This window comes from Rhagoletis pomonella, unplaced genomic scaffold, assembly GCF_013731165.1.
Source record: "Rhagoletis pomonella isolate Grant_MI unplaced genomic scaffold, Rhpom_1.0 Rhpom_scaffold_00003, whole genome shotgun sequence".
Taxonomy (NCBI): Eukaryota; Metazoa; Arthropoda; class Insecta; order Diptera; family Tephritidae; genus Rhagoletis; species Rhagoletis pomonella.
The window spans coordinates 14,452,920-14,468,412 of record NW_023458557.1 but is presented as its reverse complement, the minus strand read 5'-3'; the positions used below and the strand labels follow the sequence as shown (position 1 = coordinate 14,468,412).

Sequence of the window (15,493 nt, the reverse complement as noted above, 5' to 3'; positions counted from 1 at the left end):
AGGGTTTTTAAAACCCTTTTTTTTGCCACTTCCTTGCTTCCTATTTACAGTCAGACGTTCGTTGTAGGTTTTAACAACAAGTGATACGGTATTCCGGGAAACCTTTGCTTTTCTAGGGATTGCTTTGAAAGTCCAATTTGGATTTTTGTTGTAAAATCTAATAATTTTTTCGCGTACTTTCCTTTCATTGCCCATCTTGAACACAAAACGTATCGAATTCTTTTGAAACTTGACAAGAGCATTTGTATATATTTAGCAAAGTCATCTTGTGGTAAAAAAAAAATTAATTTCAAATTTGAAAAGTTTTACAAGTCGTAATGTGTGCACTAATTTCATCGTGCGCAAACCTTAAGTTAATTGATTGCTTTTCACACACTTTTGAAACACAAATTATATGCTTTTTTACTGCAGACAAGTTGTTGCCCCAAAACACAGCAGAAATCTTCCAATCAGGGCTGCCAACTATCCTTAGTTATGAGGTGCCATATTGAGGATAAAAAAGTGCCAAAATGTGCCAAATAGATAAATAAAAGTGCCAAAAAAGGTGTCATTCCTTTTAATCATTCACATTTAGCAATAAAATAAAGCTACATTTTCCAAACAAAAGTGCAATGATGAAATAAGATAAACCAGTTGAGTAGCCTTTATAAATTAGAAAATTTTAGTTGAGAAAAAGAAGTGCACGCAAAGGATTTCACAAAAATGTATTGAAATGTTATTTTTTTAAAAAAGTGCCATTTTGGCACTTTGTGCCAAATTGAAAAATTAAGTGCCGCGGCGTAGCGTGACGTGGTGTGCGCGCCGGCCGCGCGGCGAGCGCGTTGTTGCGCGCTGACGCGGGCCGCCGCAAAGCTAAGCAAATTTAATGTTTGAAAGAGAAATAATGTCAATGGATTTTATTTCGTTTTTAAAAAGGTAAGGTAAGGTGGTGCGAAATAAAGTCAATTGACCTTATTTCCGTTGATCTTATTACCTGTCACCGGAGATGTAACTATATCACAAATGACACCGGGACACTTAAACGAAACCCGGGACATTTTAAGGTTGGACCGGGACACCGGGACAAATGGTCTAAAACCGGGATATGTCCGGGAAAACCGGGACGTCTGACAGCCCTACCCGCGACACATATGTGCTGATTTGGGCATCCCTACCCTATGATATATGGGTGAAAATTTCTCAACTGGACCTCGGATTTCAGTCAAGTTGGAATTTTTGCGTGAAAATTTGTGAGTATAGAGGTTTATAGACGTGAAGGGGATTCTGAGAATTTTTTTTAAGTATTTATAAGCAATTACATTTTTAAGCAATCTTTGTTTCAAAACTCATTTTCTCTTAAAGTATTTGACGAAAGTTGATGATTTTTTTTTTGTAAGCGTAGTGACATGGGAGCTTTAAAAAAAATCATAATTTAGAAAAAAAAAATTATAATTAAAGCATTATAAATCTTCAAGTTGCATTAAAAATATGTTCTCAACGAGTGTTTTCCATTTCGTTTATATTTTCGAAAATACATTTCTAAAAAAAAAATTGTTAGATCATTTGCGTTTATTACTTACAGCAACATTTGTCACAGAGCGCACGCATCATGAGCCATGCATGCTCACCGCCTATGCGCGCAACGTGTTCACTAGAAAGCGCGTACAAGAGCAACTAATAATAGGCTCATATTTGTGACTTTTAACGTAACCTCATATAATAATAATGGCATTTATGGTATTTTAAGGGCTTTTTAGGTTAAGTTTACATGGGAGGCATGTGTTAAATTAATCCCATTAATTCCATTTTTTGGTGTTCACACACAACATTATTACCAGGGAACGGATTTTTAGCACCCAAAAACCTAAAAAAACGGAAAATAAAATAACGAAATAGGCAGAAAGAGGCACTAGAATCGCAAAAAAGGCAGGCAAAAAAGGCACTAAAATTAGACAAAAACCGAAAAAATGCCAAAAATATAGTATTATTATTTTTATGTTTATTTTACAAGTAAAAAGAGAAAAACTATGAACTAGTTTCATTATATCAAAAATTTGTACTTTGAATCTTTGACTATTTTCTCTTTTCGAGTTTTTAGCTTGCAAAACTTTAATCTCTATAGTTTTAGTAACATTGAAGCACAAGATACATTTTGAAGTTTTCTGGCAGCATTTTTATTCGATTTTCGCGAAGAAAAGCCTTGAATGTACTAGACGTGCGCTCGACGTGAGTGGCGCCCAATTTAAATGTGGAACATTTAAAACTTTCATATTATAATGAACAAGGGCTTTTTACTTGCCCTTTACAATTAAAGTTAGTAAAGGCAAATATCTTAAAAAAGGCAACATCACATGTGTATATATGGAATCAGGGAAAGATAATTCGTGGACATTCTTAATTGAATATACTCTATCTCTTTAGCAGAAAAAAGCAATTTCGTTCCCTGATTATTACAAACATAAGGGCAAAATTTCGGAGATATATATGCATAGGTTCACTTTTTATTGCATTTTAAAGACATTTTTAGGTTAGGTTTAAATGGGATGTATGCTTTAAAATAAATCAATCTCGCAAATTTTTCGTTTTGTCTTGATTTGTCTCCATAAATGTTGCACACGGAGAATTGAGGTTATATGCAAACTCCTTCTATTTTTTTTTTTTAATATATCACAATCACAAAAAAAAAAATTGAGATAAAATTTACATAGATACTTATGGTTGACTGATGGCTCTAGAACCATACAGTTGCGCCAACTCCAAAAAAATCGACTTGATCAGATTATTTTAACACATATGTACCTCACATGTAAACTTAGCCTAAAAACCAGGGATGTTGCGAATGTGGAATTTTAGACATCCGCGGTTGCGAATGCGGATGTCAAGTATTTTTACACCCGAGCGCACTTGTGCACAAGGGTATTATAAATTTGTTCACATAACGGTTGTTTGTAACAGGCAAAACGAATTGAGATAGATATAGACAAATATATACATAAATAATCAGAATGAAAAGAGAAATCGATTAAGAGTGACTGTTTGTCCGTCCGTCCGTCTGTGCGCACGATAACTCGACTTCAAATTGAGATATCTTAACGAAACTTGGTATGTGTACTTCTTTTGAGCGTTGGACGGATGGTATTGAAAATGGGCAAAATCTGAAGATAACCACGTCCACCTCCCATATAAAGGTAGTTTTGAGAAATACGAAAACTGCGATATTTTAGTAACTACTGAAGCTTATTCACTCAAAATTAATATTTACAATCATTTTTAGGCGAAAAATAAGAATACATATAATAAATTTTTGGAAAATGGGCGCAGTCACGCCCACTTATGATTACATGTGTATATCTTGGGAACCGCTCCACCAATTTCTCCCAAACTTGGCACAGTTGTTGGCCTTCACAAAAAATACCAAACGGTTTAGAATTTAAAAAATCGGATTATGACCACGCCCACATCCCATATAACGGTAATTTAGAGAAATACGAAAGCATCTATAAATCAGTAAATACTGAAGCTAATTTATTCAAAATTGATTTTTGGAATAATTCTTTAGCAAAAAATAGGCTTATAATAAAAGATTGGAAAATGGGCGTGACCCCGCCCACTTATAACCACATATGTGTATCTCGGTAACCTCTCGATCAATGTGTACCAAACTCGGTATGATTATTATGGTTGCCACGTAAAGGCAAAACGTTGAAAGTTTTGAAATCTAACTAAAATTACGCCCACTTTTTTATAACGGTAAATTTCATAAATGTTTGAAACTTTTATATTTCGAAATTTAAGGAAGCTAATTTTACCCAAAATTGAAACTAACAACAACCCCTTGAAAAGAAGTAACATTATTATGGAATTTTGGTAAATGGCTGTGGTGCCGTCCACATATATCTATATAAGTTTATCTCATTATATCTAACTGAACGTTCTATCGAAGATGTTTAAAATAGACGTAAAACCACCACTGCTTACCATGTAGCGGTAGTTTTCGGAAAGGTGAAAAAACTATATTGAATACTTGCGCCGGGTATTTAATGTTCGGCTCCGCCCAAACTTAGACTTTTTTACTTGTTAAGAAATAATTTCGGTGAGTAAATTAGGTGATTTAGTTAAATAAAAATGGAAAGGTTAGTAATTTTTAATAATGTTTTTGCAATTCATTTTTAATTCTTTCTTCTGTGACTGAAATAGCTTTGAAGCAGAAATAACGAAAGAAGGTTACCACCTCTATTTGTATTTTTTTATCATTAAATACTAAAGAAATTCATATACCAGACCCAAGGTTCGTTCTATGGTAATTAATTAACATTTTTTATTGAAATATCTTTCAATGTGTTGCTTTGCTCGTTTAGACATTTCCTTCTTTTGTTACCAAACTTGTTTAATTTGGATAGGCGGTTTGTTTATTATCCGGAAAAGACTTTTAATTGGGAATAAAAAATATTTGGCCAAATTTAACTGGTAAAAAAAACTGTTATTTTCGGTTCCTTCAATATTCGCATTCGCAAAAGATCCGCATTGATTATTGCGAATGCGAAAGCGAATGCGAATGTTGAAATTAATGCGGGAGCTCCGCGGTTGCGAATGCGAATATTCGCAACAACCCTGCTAAAAACCCCTTAAAATACCATAAATGCCATTATTATTACCTCATATATGTTACGTTAAAAGTCGCATTTTTTTTTAGAAATATTTTCTTTACCTAATAAATGAAGTTTTCGAAAATATTAACGAAATGGAAAACAATCATTGAGAACATATTTTTAATGCAACTTGAATATTTATAATGCTTTAATTTAAATATATTTTTTTTAAAGCTCTAATGTCACTACGGTTGCTTAGAAATGTAATTGCTTTTAAAAACATTAAAAATTAAAATTTTTCAAAAAAAATTTCAGAATCCCTTTCACATCTATAAACCTCTATACTAACAAATTTTCACGCAAAAATTCCAACTTGACTGAAATCCGAGGTCCAGTTGAGAAATTTTCACCCATATATATATATACAGACTAGATTCGAAGATAGCGTCTACATTTTCTGGGATAATAATAATAATATTTTAATAATTAATATTTTAGTGTTTTCTAAGATTTTTTTTTTATTTTTAATCAACTCTTTTTCTTTATTTCTTTTCTTCAATAACAGAGCTATTTGCCCTTACCTTTAGTATTGCCCGCTAACGTTTACAGCGCGAAGAATAATAGTTACTCAGTGACTTTTACATCGCGTTAAAAGGTATGTACTAAACATTCATCCACTTCACACTTCCACTCTAACAATTGGCCGTGTAAACGTTGCAAACCATTGACTTTAGTGAAACAATTGTAAATCGTGTATACTTTGCATTATGACAACTTTGGCGCCTTTTCGTGATTTCACTGGCAATTAAATTACCAAAAAGCACAGGGCAATTCATATTAGGCATAAACGTAAAGGAAAAAAATTCGGAGCAAACTTTAACTCGGTATCGGGTTTCGATACGAGTACTTTTCTTTCGATACCTACTCAGTACTTGGTTCAAAAGTATCGATGCCAAAATTACTTGGTATCGAACGAAAAGTATCGAGCATGTACTTCTATATACTCGCATCGTTTCATCCCTAAGCATACGCGTCTTGGCACCCACGTTACTGTTAACAGTTACAAGTTTGAAAAAGATGACCACTTTGTTTATTTGGGAACTAGCATTAGCACCAATAATAAGGTCAGCCTTTAAATCCGACGGAGGATCACTCTTGTCAATAAGTACCTACCTTCTATATGTCACTCATCATGCCTGTGCTGGTGTATGGCGCGGAGGCATGGACAATGAAAACATCTGATGAAGCGGCTGTTGGAGTTTTCGAGGGAAAGATTTTGCGAAAGATTTACGGGCCTTTTCGCGTTGACGATGGCGAATACCGCAGACGGTTTAAAGATGAGCTGTAAGACCTTTACGACTATATAGACATAGCGCAGCTAATTAAAATTCAGCGGCTCCGCTGGCTATGTTATATCGTCCGAATGGACAGAAACGCGGGTCGCGATGCTGGTAACAGAGGAAGTGGAAAGCCTCCTATAATAATAATAGATTGGCGCTTACACATATGTTAGTGTTTGGCCGAGCTTCTCCTCCGACTTGTGGCGTGCGCCTTGATATTGTCACACAAAGCGGAGGGACCTACAGTTTTACGCCGACTCCGAACGGCGATTGCATTTTTGTGAGAAGCTATTTTTCATGGCAGAAATACACTCGGTGGTTTGCCATTGCCGAGGGACGACCGCTGTTAAGAAAAAACATATGCAATGAAAAAACCAGGTGGAGAAGGACTTGTCTTCACTTGACATTTCTAATTGGCGGCAGTTGGCACAGAAGAGAAACGGCTGGCGTTTTCGTCAGTCAACAGTTAAACGCAAAAAGTTTAGTGTACCAAAAATTGTCAGTCAAGCGAAATATTCGCAGCGTATACACATGTGTTAAATATTACAACAGTGAAAATAACGAGACATTTTCGAATATTATCAGTGCAACGTTAAAAATGGACGCGAATCAAGAATAATAGAATACAAAATTGCGCCCATCGGAGAAGATTTTTGAGCGTAATTTTTCCGTGACATCATTTTGGTACAACTGCGAGAGAGACAAGTAAAACGAGGAGAAAATATAAACAATGCGGATAATTTTATTAACATCAATATCAAATGGTCCAATTTTGCAGAAGTTAATAAATATACAAAGTTAAATTAAATAGGAACACGTAGCATTGATTTTGGGCACGTAGCCCTGTAAGTAAATAAGTACGATTTTGAGCACATTACGGATGTTTGAAAAATCCAAGAAATCATATGTATGTAGTAGGGCTGTTGCGAATGTGCATACGCATCCGCGGATGTCTTACAGCTAATTCCGCGGATGCGGATGCGAATGCGGATGTCAAGTATTTGTAAGAAACAATTAGGTAAGTAAATTAAGTTACTTAGGTAAATAAAAAATGGAAAAGTTAGTAATTTTTAATAATGTTTATTTTATTTAGTACTTGAAGTCGAAAATTGGAATATTATCTAATATATAAAAATCTCGTGTCACGGTGTTAGTGGTCGAACTCCTCCCAAACGGCTTGACCGATCTTTATGAAATTTTTTGTGCATATATGGTAGGTATGAGAATCGGATATAAAATATATTTTATACCGCTAGGTGCCGGGGGCGTGGCACCTCCCATACAGAGCGAATTTTTCACACTGCATATCTCTGAAAGTGTTCATGGTAGAGTACTCGAACATGATATGGAGATATATGAAATCAATCCCATACTCTTAGAGAAAATTGCGGCTATTTTATAAGGGGGCGTGGCGCCTTTCAAATGCACTGAAGCTATTACGTGTCTTTGTATGCATATACACTTTTGCTAGGTTATTTAAGACGGCAACGGAAATATGCCTTCCGACAACCACCAAACCGTAATATTAGTCACTGAAAATCATGAACGTGAACTGTTAGTGAAAATGTTGGACCGAAATGTTTCAATACAAAAAATTAGTTTTGGGCGGGACAAAGTTCGCCGGATCTGCTAGTACTCAATAAAAAGTAATGAAAAATGTCGGATGTATCCTCCTGACTTTCATCTTCACTTGAAGAATCTGTTGTTTAAACATCGCTTACAATCCAAACCAAATGTGTCAGCTTCTCTAAAGCTTTTTAAAAAGAATTCTTCATTCTCATTCCTTTGGCTGTTTCAGAATTTGGGGAACCCGTAAAGCCATCAGCATTTTTCGATTGTAGTTTTAGTAATTCATTTTTAATACCTTCTTCTGCGACTGGTTTGAAAAATGTGTGCTTATAGCGAGCTAAATAGGTGCATATGGAAAATAAATTATTTTTTTCTAGGAATGGAAATTTTGAATGAAATTCTGTTCGTGGTTGCCAGCCGAATCGGATCAGATATTGTTATTTTTTAAAAAAGCAAAAAAAAACAAGATTTTTTATAAGCATTTGAGTTATTTGAATCAAGAAAAATGAGGGCCTCAGATAGTTACGTAATTCTTACCTAATTAAAGCTTAGGCTTATAGCTTTTTAATTATTTGAGCATCGATTCTCTGTATAGAGAGATATTGAACATTTCTCATGGAAATCCCAATTTGACTTTAAATAGCAAAGAAGTGATACCTAGGGGGACAGTTTTACCACATAAGTTTTTAGCCAAGGATCAAATGTATATCAATATAAAAAAAATATTGCCCGACAAGTAATCAAATTTACTGTTTTTGAAATTTTTCCTAAAAATAAATTCTCCATTTGAAATTATTTAAACGAATATATGTAACATCCAAACCAAATCACGAAAATCAATGCAGGTATTTAAAGCACGGAAAACAATAAAAAAAGTATTGTTAAAAGGACTATGTTCTCTTTGACGTACGTCAAAGTTCAAGTAGAAGTGGGAACTTTTATGACTGCCCATTGATAGCTCGGTTATATAGCTTGGGAAATAATATGATTAAATATACTTTTATCAATGTTGATATACAATTTGTCACCTTGTTTGCCAAATATACGTCTTATCGGTGCACTTGCACAACATTCGCATTCGCAAAAGCTCCGCATTGAATACTGCGAATGAGAAAGCGAAGGCGAATATTAAAATTAATGCAGAAGCTCCGCGAGTGCGAATGCGAATATTCGCAACAAGCCTGGTATGTAGATATGCACAGAAAAAAAAAACTTACTTATATCGCACGCTTGCCTTTTGTTTTCACTTTTACAATTTGCCACTGCACACTTCATTTCGCCTTATAATGTTTCAATGATTGTGTAAAACTACGCAGAAATATTAACGTACAAATAGTTAAATTGTAAATGTTTAGTTATTTACCCACTGTTTTTGGGTTAGTGGGCGGAGGGGGAAGTGGCCTGGGTCTTAATATCCAACTCACTTCACACTATATAAAAAGTCACACTTGATCCCTCGAAACCTTCCACAGATCCCTGGGGGTCTAAAATTAGAATTTTAACACCGGAAATATAAACTCGATAAGCAGTATTTTTGTGCAGAACATCTTTCTATTGTCATAGGTATTCATTATTTCTTGTGCATATAACTCCAGCTATGCCAGCCACGGTATATTTGCGTATAACTGACTCCATTTTCAGACCGAACTTATTAATAAATTAGTGACCGAAAGTTACAAAGTTTGGTTTTACAATAAAGTGTAGACCCTGTAGTAAAGTGTAGAAGAAGGGCTGCCAACTATCCTAAGTTATAAGGTGCCATATTGCAGGCTTTCCCAAAATGGGTATTCCTCGGGTGCCGCTAGTGGCTAGAGTATACTAGCAGTGCGGGCAAATTCTTTAGACTTTCCATACACAACGTAAGCGGTTTGATCAAACTTCAACATGGCGGCCAGAAAATCAAACAATTTTGATTTTTATTAAAGTTACCTTCAGCGGCTCGTCAAACCCCATACACATATTTCGCTCTTAAGCGTAGTTCCCCAGTACGTTTTGTCAACGTAAAATTTAACCAGAAAATTTTCAGAAAAATAGCCGAAAACGTACCCTTTTCACAACCACTTTCGGTACTTTTGTAGACCTAATCCGCGTTTCATCCACTTTTATTCCCGTTTTCGGATTAATTTTCGGATTTTTTGCGGGCTGGGCCGTTCTCGTAACAAGCCCAGCAGCTTCGCGCACGTGTGTATATTACTTATTCTTTGGACTTCACAATCGCACTGCGAAGGAGCGAACCAACACGATTTTAGAGGCAGTCTTCTCGTGTTAGTGAGGTACCCATTCGAAGAAGAACTTTTGATGAGCGCAGTACTTGAGACTTACACCACTACGACGAAATTTTTAAAGCTATCGACAAATTTGTACAGAACAAGGGTTTTAAATGGAACAATTGTGCGGATATTTACAGTGGTTGGAAAATGAAAGGAGCGATGTCTAGAATGAAGCAAGGGGCAGAAAACGCCACGAGAAGTCACTCTATGATCCGTCGGTATTCCCTGGCGACTAGGAAGATGCCGCCACTAGATTAAAAAACACGCATTGGATGACGCTGCGAAGATAACAGAGGCCTGTGAAATTAAAATACATCTCTGGTGGAAACCCCATAAATAAACAAAGTAAATCAGAAAAACGTATGTAACTTCGAAGTTAACGCTAAGAAAATTGATAACAGCCGGTTTCACCAGCAATTTAAATGGAAAATGATTTTTTATTTTCTGTCAATTTTCATATAAAATTCAAAAAATTAAATCATTTTTCCCTTAAATTGCTTTCATGAAATTGGCTGTAAAAGTTATTTTCTTAGCGTTAACGCGCATTAGCAGCGTTAACTTGGAAGGTTTAGAAAAAAACCATTTTCGAATATTTTCCCAACATTGACTCTGAGGATGTCTACAGCTGGATAATAAACCCGTTTTATGTGACCCGAAAAGTAAACCTACTGAGATGACAAATTAAGCTTTTGAAAACCTTCTGGACATCAGTGAAGACAGCACTTTGAATTAAAGTTGCCAACATTTTCTAAGAAATTTATAGTACTTTTTCAAAAAAATCTGAAAAATATAGTACACTTCAATATATATAGTCTTTTTTTTAAAGAAAAAGAAAAAATGATTTTTAAGTGTACATATTTTTTCTGTGATATGCATTTCCTCTATACAAAACATATTTCTTTGCAAGTATCGTATGCTTTACCGCAATCAATATTTAAATTAATATAAATTAAAAGTGCATATTTTATTAGTGAGACAGTCGTTTTATTTCTCTCATTTCACCATTTCACAATCATAATAGAAAAAACTCTTTCTGTGAATGCCGAAGTTGCAGGAATAGAGAGCACAAGCGAAATAATTTTAAGTAAATTTGGTAAATATTTCTAAGCATTTTTAAAATATTTCTTTTAATATTGATATTTCAGTATCAATGTTAAAACATTTCTTTCTTACAAATTACAGAAATATATTTATATTTATAATTGAAGAAATATAGTATACTATATTTTTTCCAACAGTATATAGTACGCAGACCCAAAAAATAGTACAATACTATATATTATAGTACGGTTGGCAATCCTACTTTGAATATTAAATACTACGAAGGGAGCCAAGAGAGTTCTGAATGCAAGTGTATGCAGAAAACGCTGCTGTTGCATTAAAAATACTAGTGACTTTTAGGCCCTTAGTATGAGTTGCATTCGATTTTCGATCTTTGCTTGTTATCGAAAAAGAAATTCGTATTATGGGCAACCGTGTCAACATTTTCGTTGAGTATCGAATTTTCCGTCGCACAGAATTTTGCTTTCGATGGTGTAGCGAAGTGTTAGAAAATTTTGAAAAATTTATGATTTTGCATTTCTTTTCTTACTTTTTGGCAGCTAATTCTAAACAATTTTTATTAATTTCATGCAGTTCTAACGTCGTGAATATTAAACACAAGCTCGAAATCCTGGTTTTACTTGGGAAAGAAAGTCCCAATACTCAGTTGGCACAATCTCTGAGAAGAAAATCGCAAGCTGTTGATAGTTTTAAAATATTATAAATTAAAAATAAAAATTTAAAATTAAATTTAAACGCCGCTTTAGACAGTCGGAAGTTTTTAATAAATCTGTAGACAAATTTCTTAAGTATATTTTATGTCAAAATATATTCGAAAGACTACACTTAAACCCTCTGAAACATTTTCTACTCCTGGACAGTTTACCAAGCTCTCATCCACTGACGAATCGTTGACCCAGCACTCCGTTGCACTCATTTTTACCACGTTTTTATACTCGCTTTCTTTTTTATTTCATTTTAATTTGCACAAATTTACATACATATGTATAAGCACACTATTTAATTTTCTCGATTTGTGAACAAAGCTTCTCAGCGGTGAAAAATATATTATTGTGAACAAGCGCCATTCTTCATCGAATGAGCGTCATAATACCAAATGAAAATTCGTTTGATCAGCACTTTCGACCACAGACGAAGATCGAATGCAACTCATAATAGGGGCCTTACTTTTACATTTCTATGTGAGACTGCATTTTCAACAAGTGCTTACATAAACAAGTCAATTTTAAGCAAAAAACAAAACCGACTTCAATTCCCATATAAAAATTTAAGATTATCGTTAATCTATTCATGATCCAATGATCGGATTTAAACCGAATTAGAATGGGACCACCTGTGAGCAGTGTTGCCGTTTTAGCCATTTGGTGGCTAGATTTTTGCCACCAAAATTTATTTTTGCCACTAGCCACTTTCTTAGCCACTCCACCGCTTTTTTTTGCCACCAAAATTTATTTTTCCCACTAGCCACGTTTTAGCCACTTTTTATAATGAACTTAAATGTTTAAGTTAATAAGTTTTTCCTCTTCCAAATTAATCAAAAATTTTCAGTTATGGATAATTTACTCGTGAGAAAAGTGTGGCATCGCTAATTCAATTTAGCGATAACAAACAATCGATTAAAATGTATCATTTGTATGTGTATACTATTCCTAGTTAAAAAGCGCTCTATATTCAAAGCTATTGCCGTGCAAGATTTTGTTCGCTTTAGAAAATGGACAAGTAAGTAAACACAAAACAATGTTTTCTGCGTTTCAATGCTAATTTGAAACATTTTTTAAAGATATTTGATAAAACAACAGCAGGTAACAACCAATGAGCACCAGGAGGATGAAAGTGACTCAGATAGTAGTCCAGATGAAGCCACATGCAGCAAAACTACAAAGTATGTACTGAAATATTGTCATCCGTATAAAATTCAAGCTAATGTGAATTAACAAACAACTTTTAATTCCAGAAAGTACCAGCAGAAATTGCGAGGAGCGTGGTTAGCAGATAAACGCTTACAAAATTGGCTTGTTCAAGATGGAGCCTACGTTCGTTGTAAGTATTGTAACTGTCGTCTTAAACCAAAAGTGTATGGACTCCTAAAGCACGCGAAAAGCATAAAGCACCTTGCAGCAGCTTCTCCATTTGCGAGTGGAAACCAGACGAAACTTACATACAAAGCGATAGTGAGTGACGAGACCTGCAAGGCTGAGCTAGCGAATGCATTATATGTAGCATCACATACTTCGATTAGGATTATTGACCACTTGACACAGCTTCAAAAAAATGTTTTTCAAGATAGTTTAATTGCCAAAAATATGCAACTACGGCGAACAAAATGTGGTGGTGTGATAAAAAATGTTTTATATCCCTACTTTAAAAATATCTTAATGGAAAACATAGGCAAAAATAAATTCAGTTTAATCATAGATGAGTCCACCGACATTTCCGTCAAGAAGTGTTTGAGTATTGTCATCCGTTATTATAGCGCTAATAATGGCAGCATTGTGAACACATTTTTGAAACTGCAACATTTAACTGGCTGTACTGCAACGGGAATTGTAGGAGCTGTTGAAAATGTGTTGCGAGAATATCGTTTGAGTTTTAAAAATATGGTTGAGTTAGGGACCGATAACGCAAGTGTTATGGTTGGCGTAAACAGGGGTGTAATTGCCCGTGTAAAAGAACGAAATCCCTTTATAACACTGGTACCATGTGTATGCCATTCAATACAAATTGCAGTTTCAACCGCTACAAAATGTTTGCCTAATGATGTTGAATTTATGGTTGGAGAAACTTACAATTGGTTTTCCAAGTCTTCATCCAGGCAGAAACACTATGAATCAATTTTTCGGGCAATAAATGATGATACTATACCACTAAAAATAACCAGAGCCTGTGACACTCGATGGCTTTCCATAGAGCCGGCTATCAAAAGAATCGTTGACCAGTGGGTGGAATTAAAATGTCATTTTGGCATAGCTGCTATATCCGAGTCCTGTCACAAGGCGAAAATTCTGTCCGACATGTTCAATGACATTAACTTAGCTTATCTAAAATTTCTCAAACCGATATTATCTGAAGTTCAAAAAGTGAACAAACTGTTTGAATCGAATGGGGCAGACCCAACCAAATTATTTTCAGAACTTGTAAGATTAATTACCAGTTTATGTAATAACATCGTGTGTCATTTTGAGACTTTCGATCCTTTAACATCAAATATTGAAAAATATTTAACGCCGTTTCCATACTACCACTATAGCTTTGAAGAACATATTCGAATTAAAAAAGAAAATAATACGCTGAACGATAATATAGAAAAGACCATACGAATTACCTGCAGAGATTTTATTTTGAAGTTGGTTTATCAATTGCGGCAACGTTTACCACAAAATATTGAAACATTACGAAAACTTGAATTCCTTTCTGCCGAAAATTCGCTAAAAATTGTAAAGCAGGATATGTTTAAGTACTTTTCGGATTTGAAAGTCCGGTATAGTGAGACTGAAATTGAAAATATCGAATTGCAATGGAAAATTATATGTTCTTATCCATGGAAAAATGTAAATAATACGCTAGATTTTTGGTCCGAGGTTCGACAGTTTAGAAATGCAGTTGGTGAAAATCCTTTTAATGAACTAACTGATTTTGTATATTGTTTGCTGCTTTTGCCACTTAGCATTGCCGAAGTGGAAAGAACTTTTTCCGCAATGAATATTGTTAAAACCAAACATCGAAACAAAATGAGTTTTGCAATGTTGAATGCAATTTTAGCTATAAGATATGGCTTAAAGAATGTACAAAAATGTTGTAATGATTTCGAAATAACAGAAGATCTCATTAAATTAATGAAGAAAGAACCGCTTTGTGAAGAGGAAGAATCAATTAGTGATGACGATAATATAATAGATATAGAATGTGATATCTAACTTTTTTGTTTTTAGGAAAAGTTTAAATATGAGTTGTATTAACTTTGTATAAATTTATGCAAATTTTTTTGTTTTTTACATTGTATGTAAATACTTTTGTACCTGAATTTGACAAAATAAATGTGAAACATTTAGATTTGAAACAAAAGTTTTTAGCCACTTATTTTAGCCAAAAGTTAAAATTTTTAGCCATTTTTAGCCACTTTTAAAATCGAATCTGGCCACCACTAAAAATTTTCAGCGGCAACACTGCCTGTGAGGTAACACCTTTCCTTTAAAAAAAGAATTATAGTCAGGCATGTTCTAAAATTCGAAAATTTTAAATCGACTCGATTTCGATAATTTTTTCGATGGTTTTTAAACTAAAAATTTACAAGTCTCGCATTAAAATGATTTATTTTATATCGTTGCTGCTTCTTTTACAGTTCTCAATGAAAATATTCACTCTCTTCATCAGATATAATTAGAAAATATTTGGCAAATAGAGTCGATTTCAAAGTTTCGAATTTCAGAACACGCCTGAGTATTCGGTTAACGTGGTCCATAGTTATGCGGTAACATATGTACATAAAAAATAATAAAAAAATATTCCAACGAATTGATAACCTGCTCCTTTTTGTGAAGTCGGTTAAAAACAAATACCCTAGCAAGCTTTCAGCGTCAAATGATTTCAGGGTAAAATTGTCGGAGCTCCCAATAAACTTAAAGGAAATAATGAAATTATCAAAACAATTTCAGTCCTTACATTAGAGCTAAAGGAGCGTAAATTT

The 15,493-nt window shown here is 34.3% G+C and overlaps 1 protein-coding gene across 1 annotated transcript; it reads left to right on the top strand.

The window, feature by feature from the left end:
• Positions 1 to 12,213: 12,213 nt before the first annotated feature.
• Positions 12,214 to 14,901, top strand: LOC118736483. Its single transcript, XM_036466561.1, has 3 exons — positions 12,214 to 12,528; positions 12,590 to 12,691; positions 12,764 to 14,901. Exons 1-3 carry the CDS (start codon positions 12,521 to 12,523, stop codon positions 14,721 to 14,723), a joined length of 2,070 nt encoding a protein of 689 aa, XP_036322454.1. The 5' UTR covers positions 12,214 to 12,520; the 3' UTR covers positions 14,724 to 14,901.
• The last annotated feature ends 592 nt before the right edge of the window (positions 14,902 to 15,493 follow it).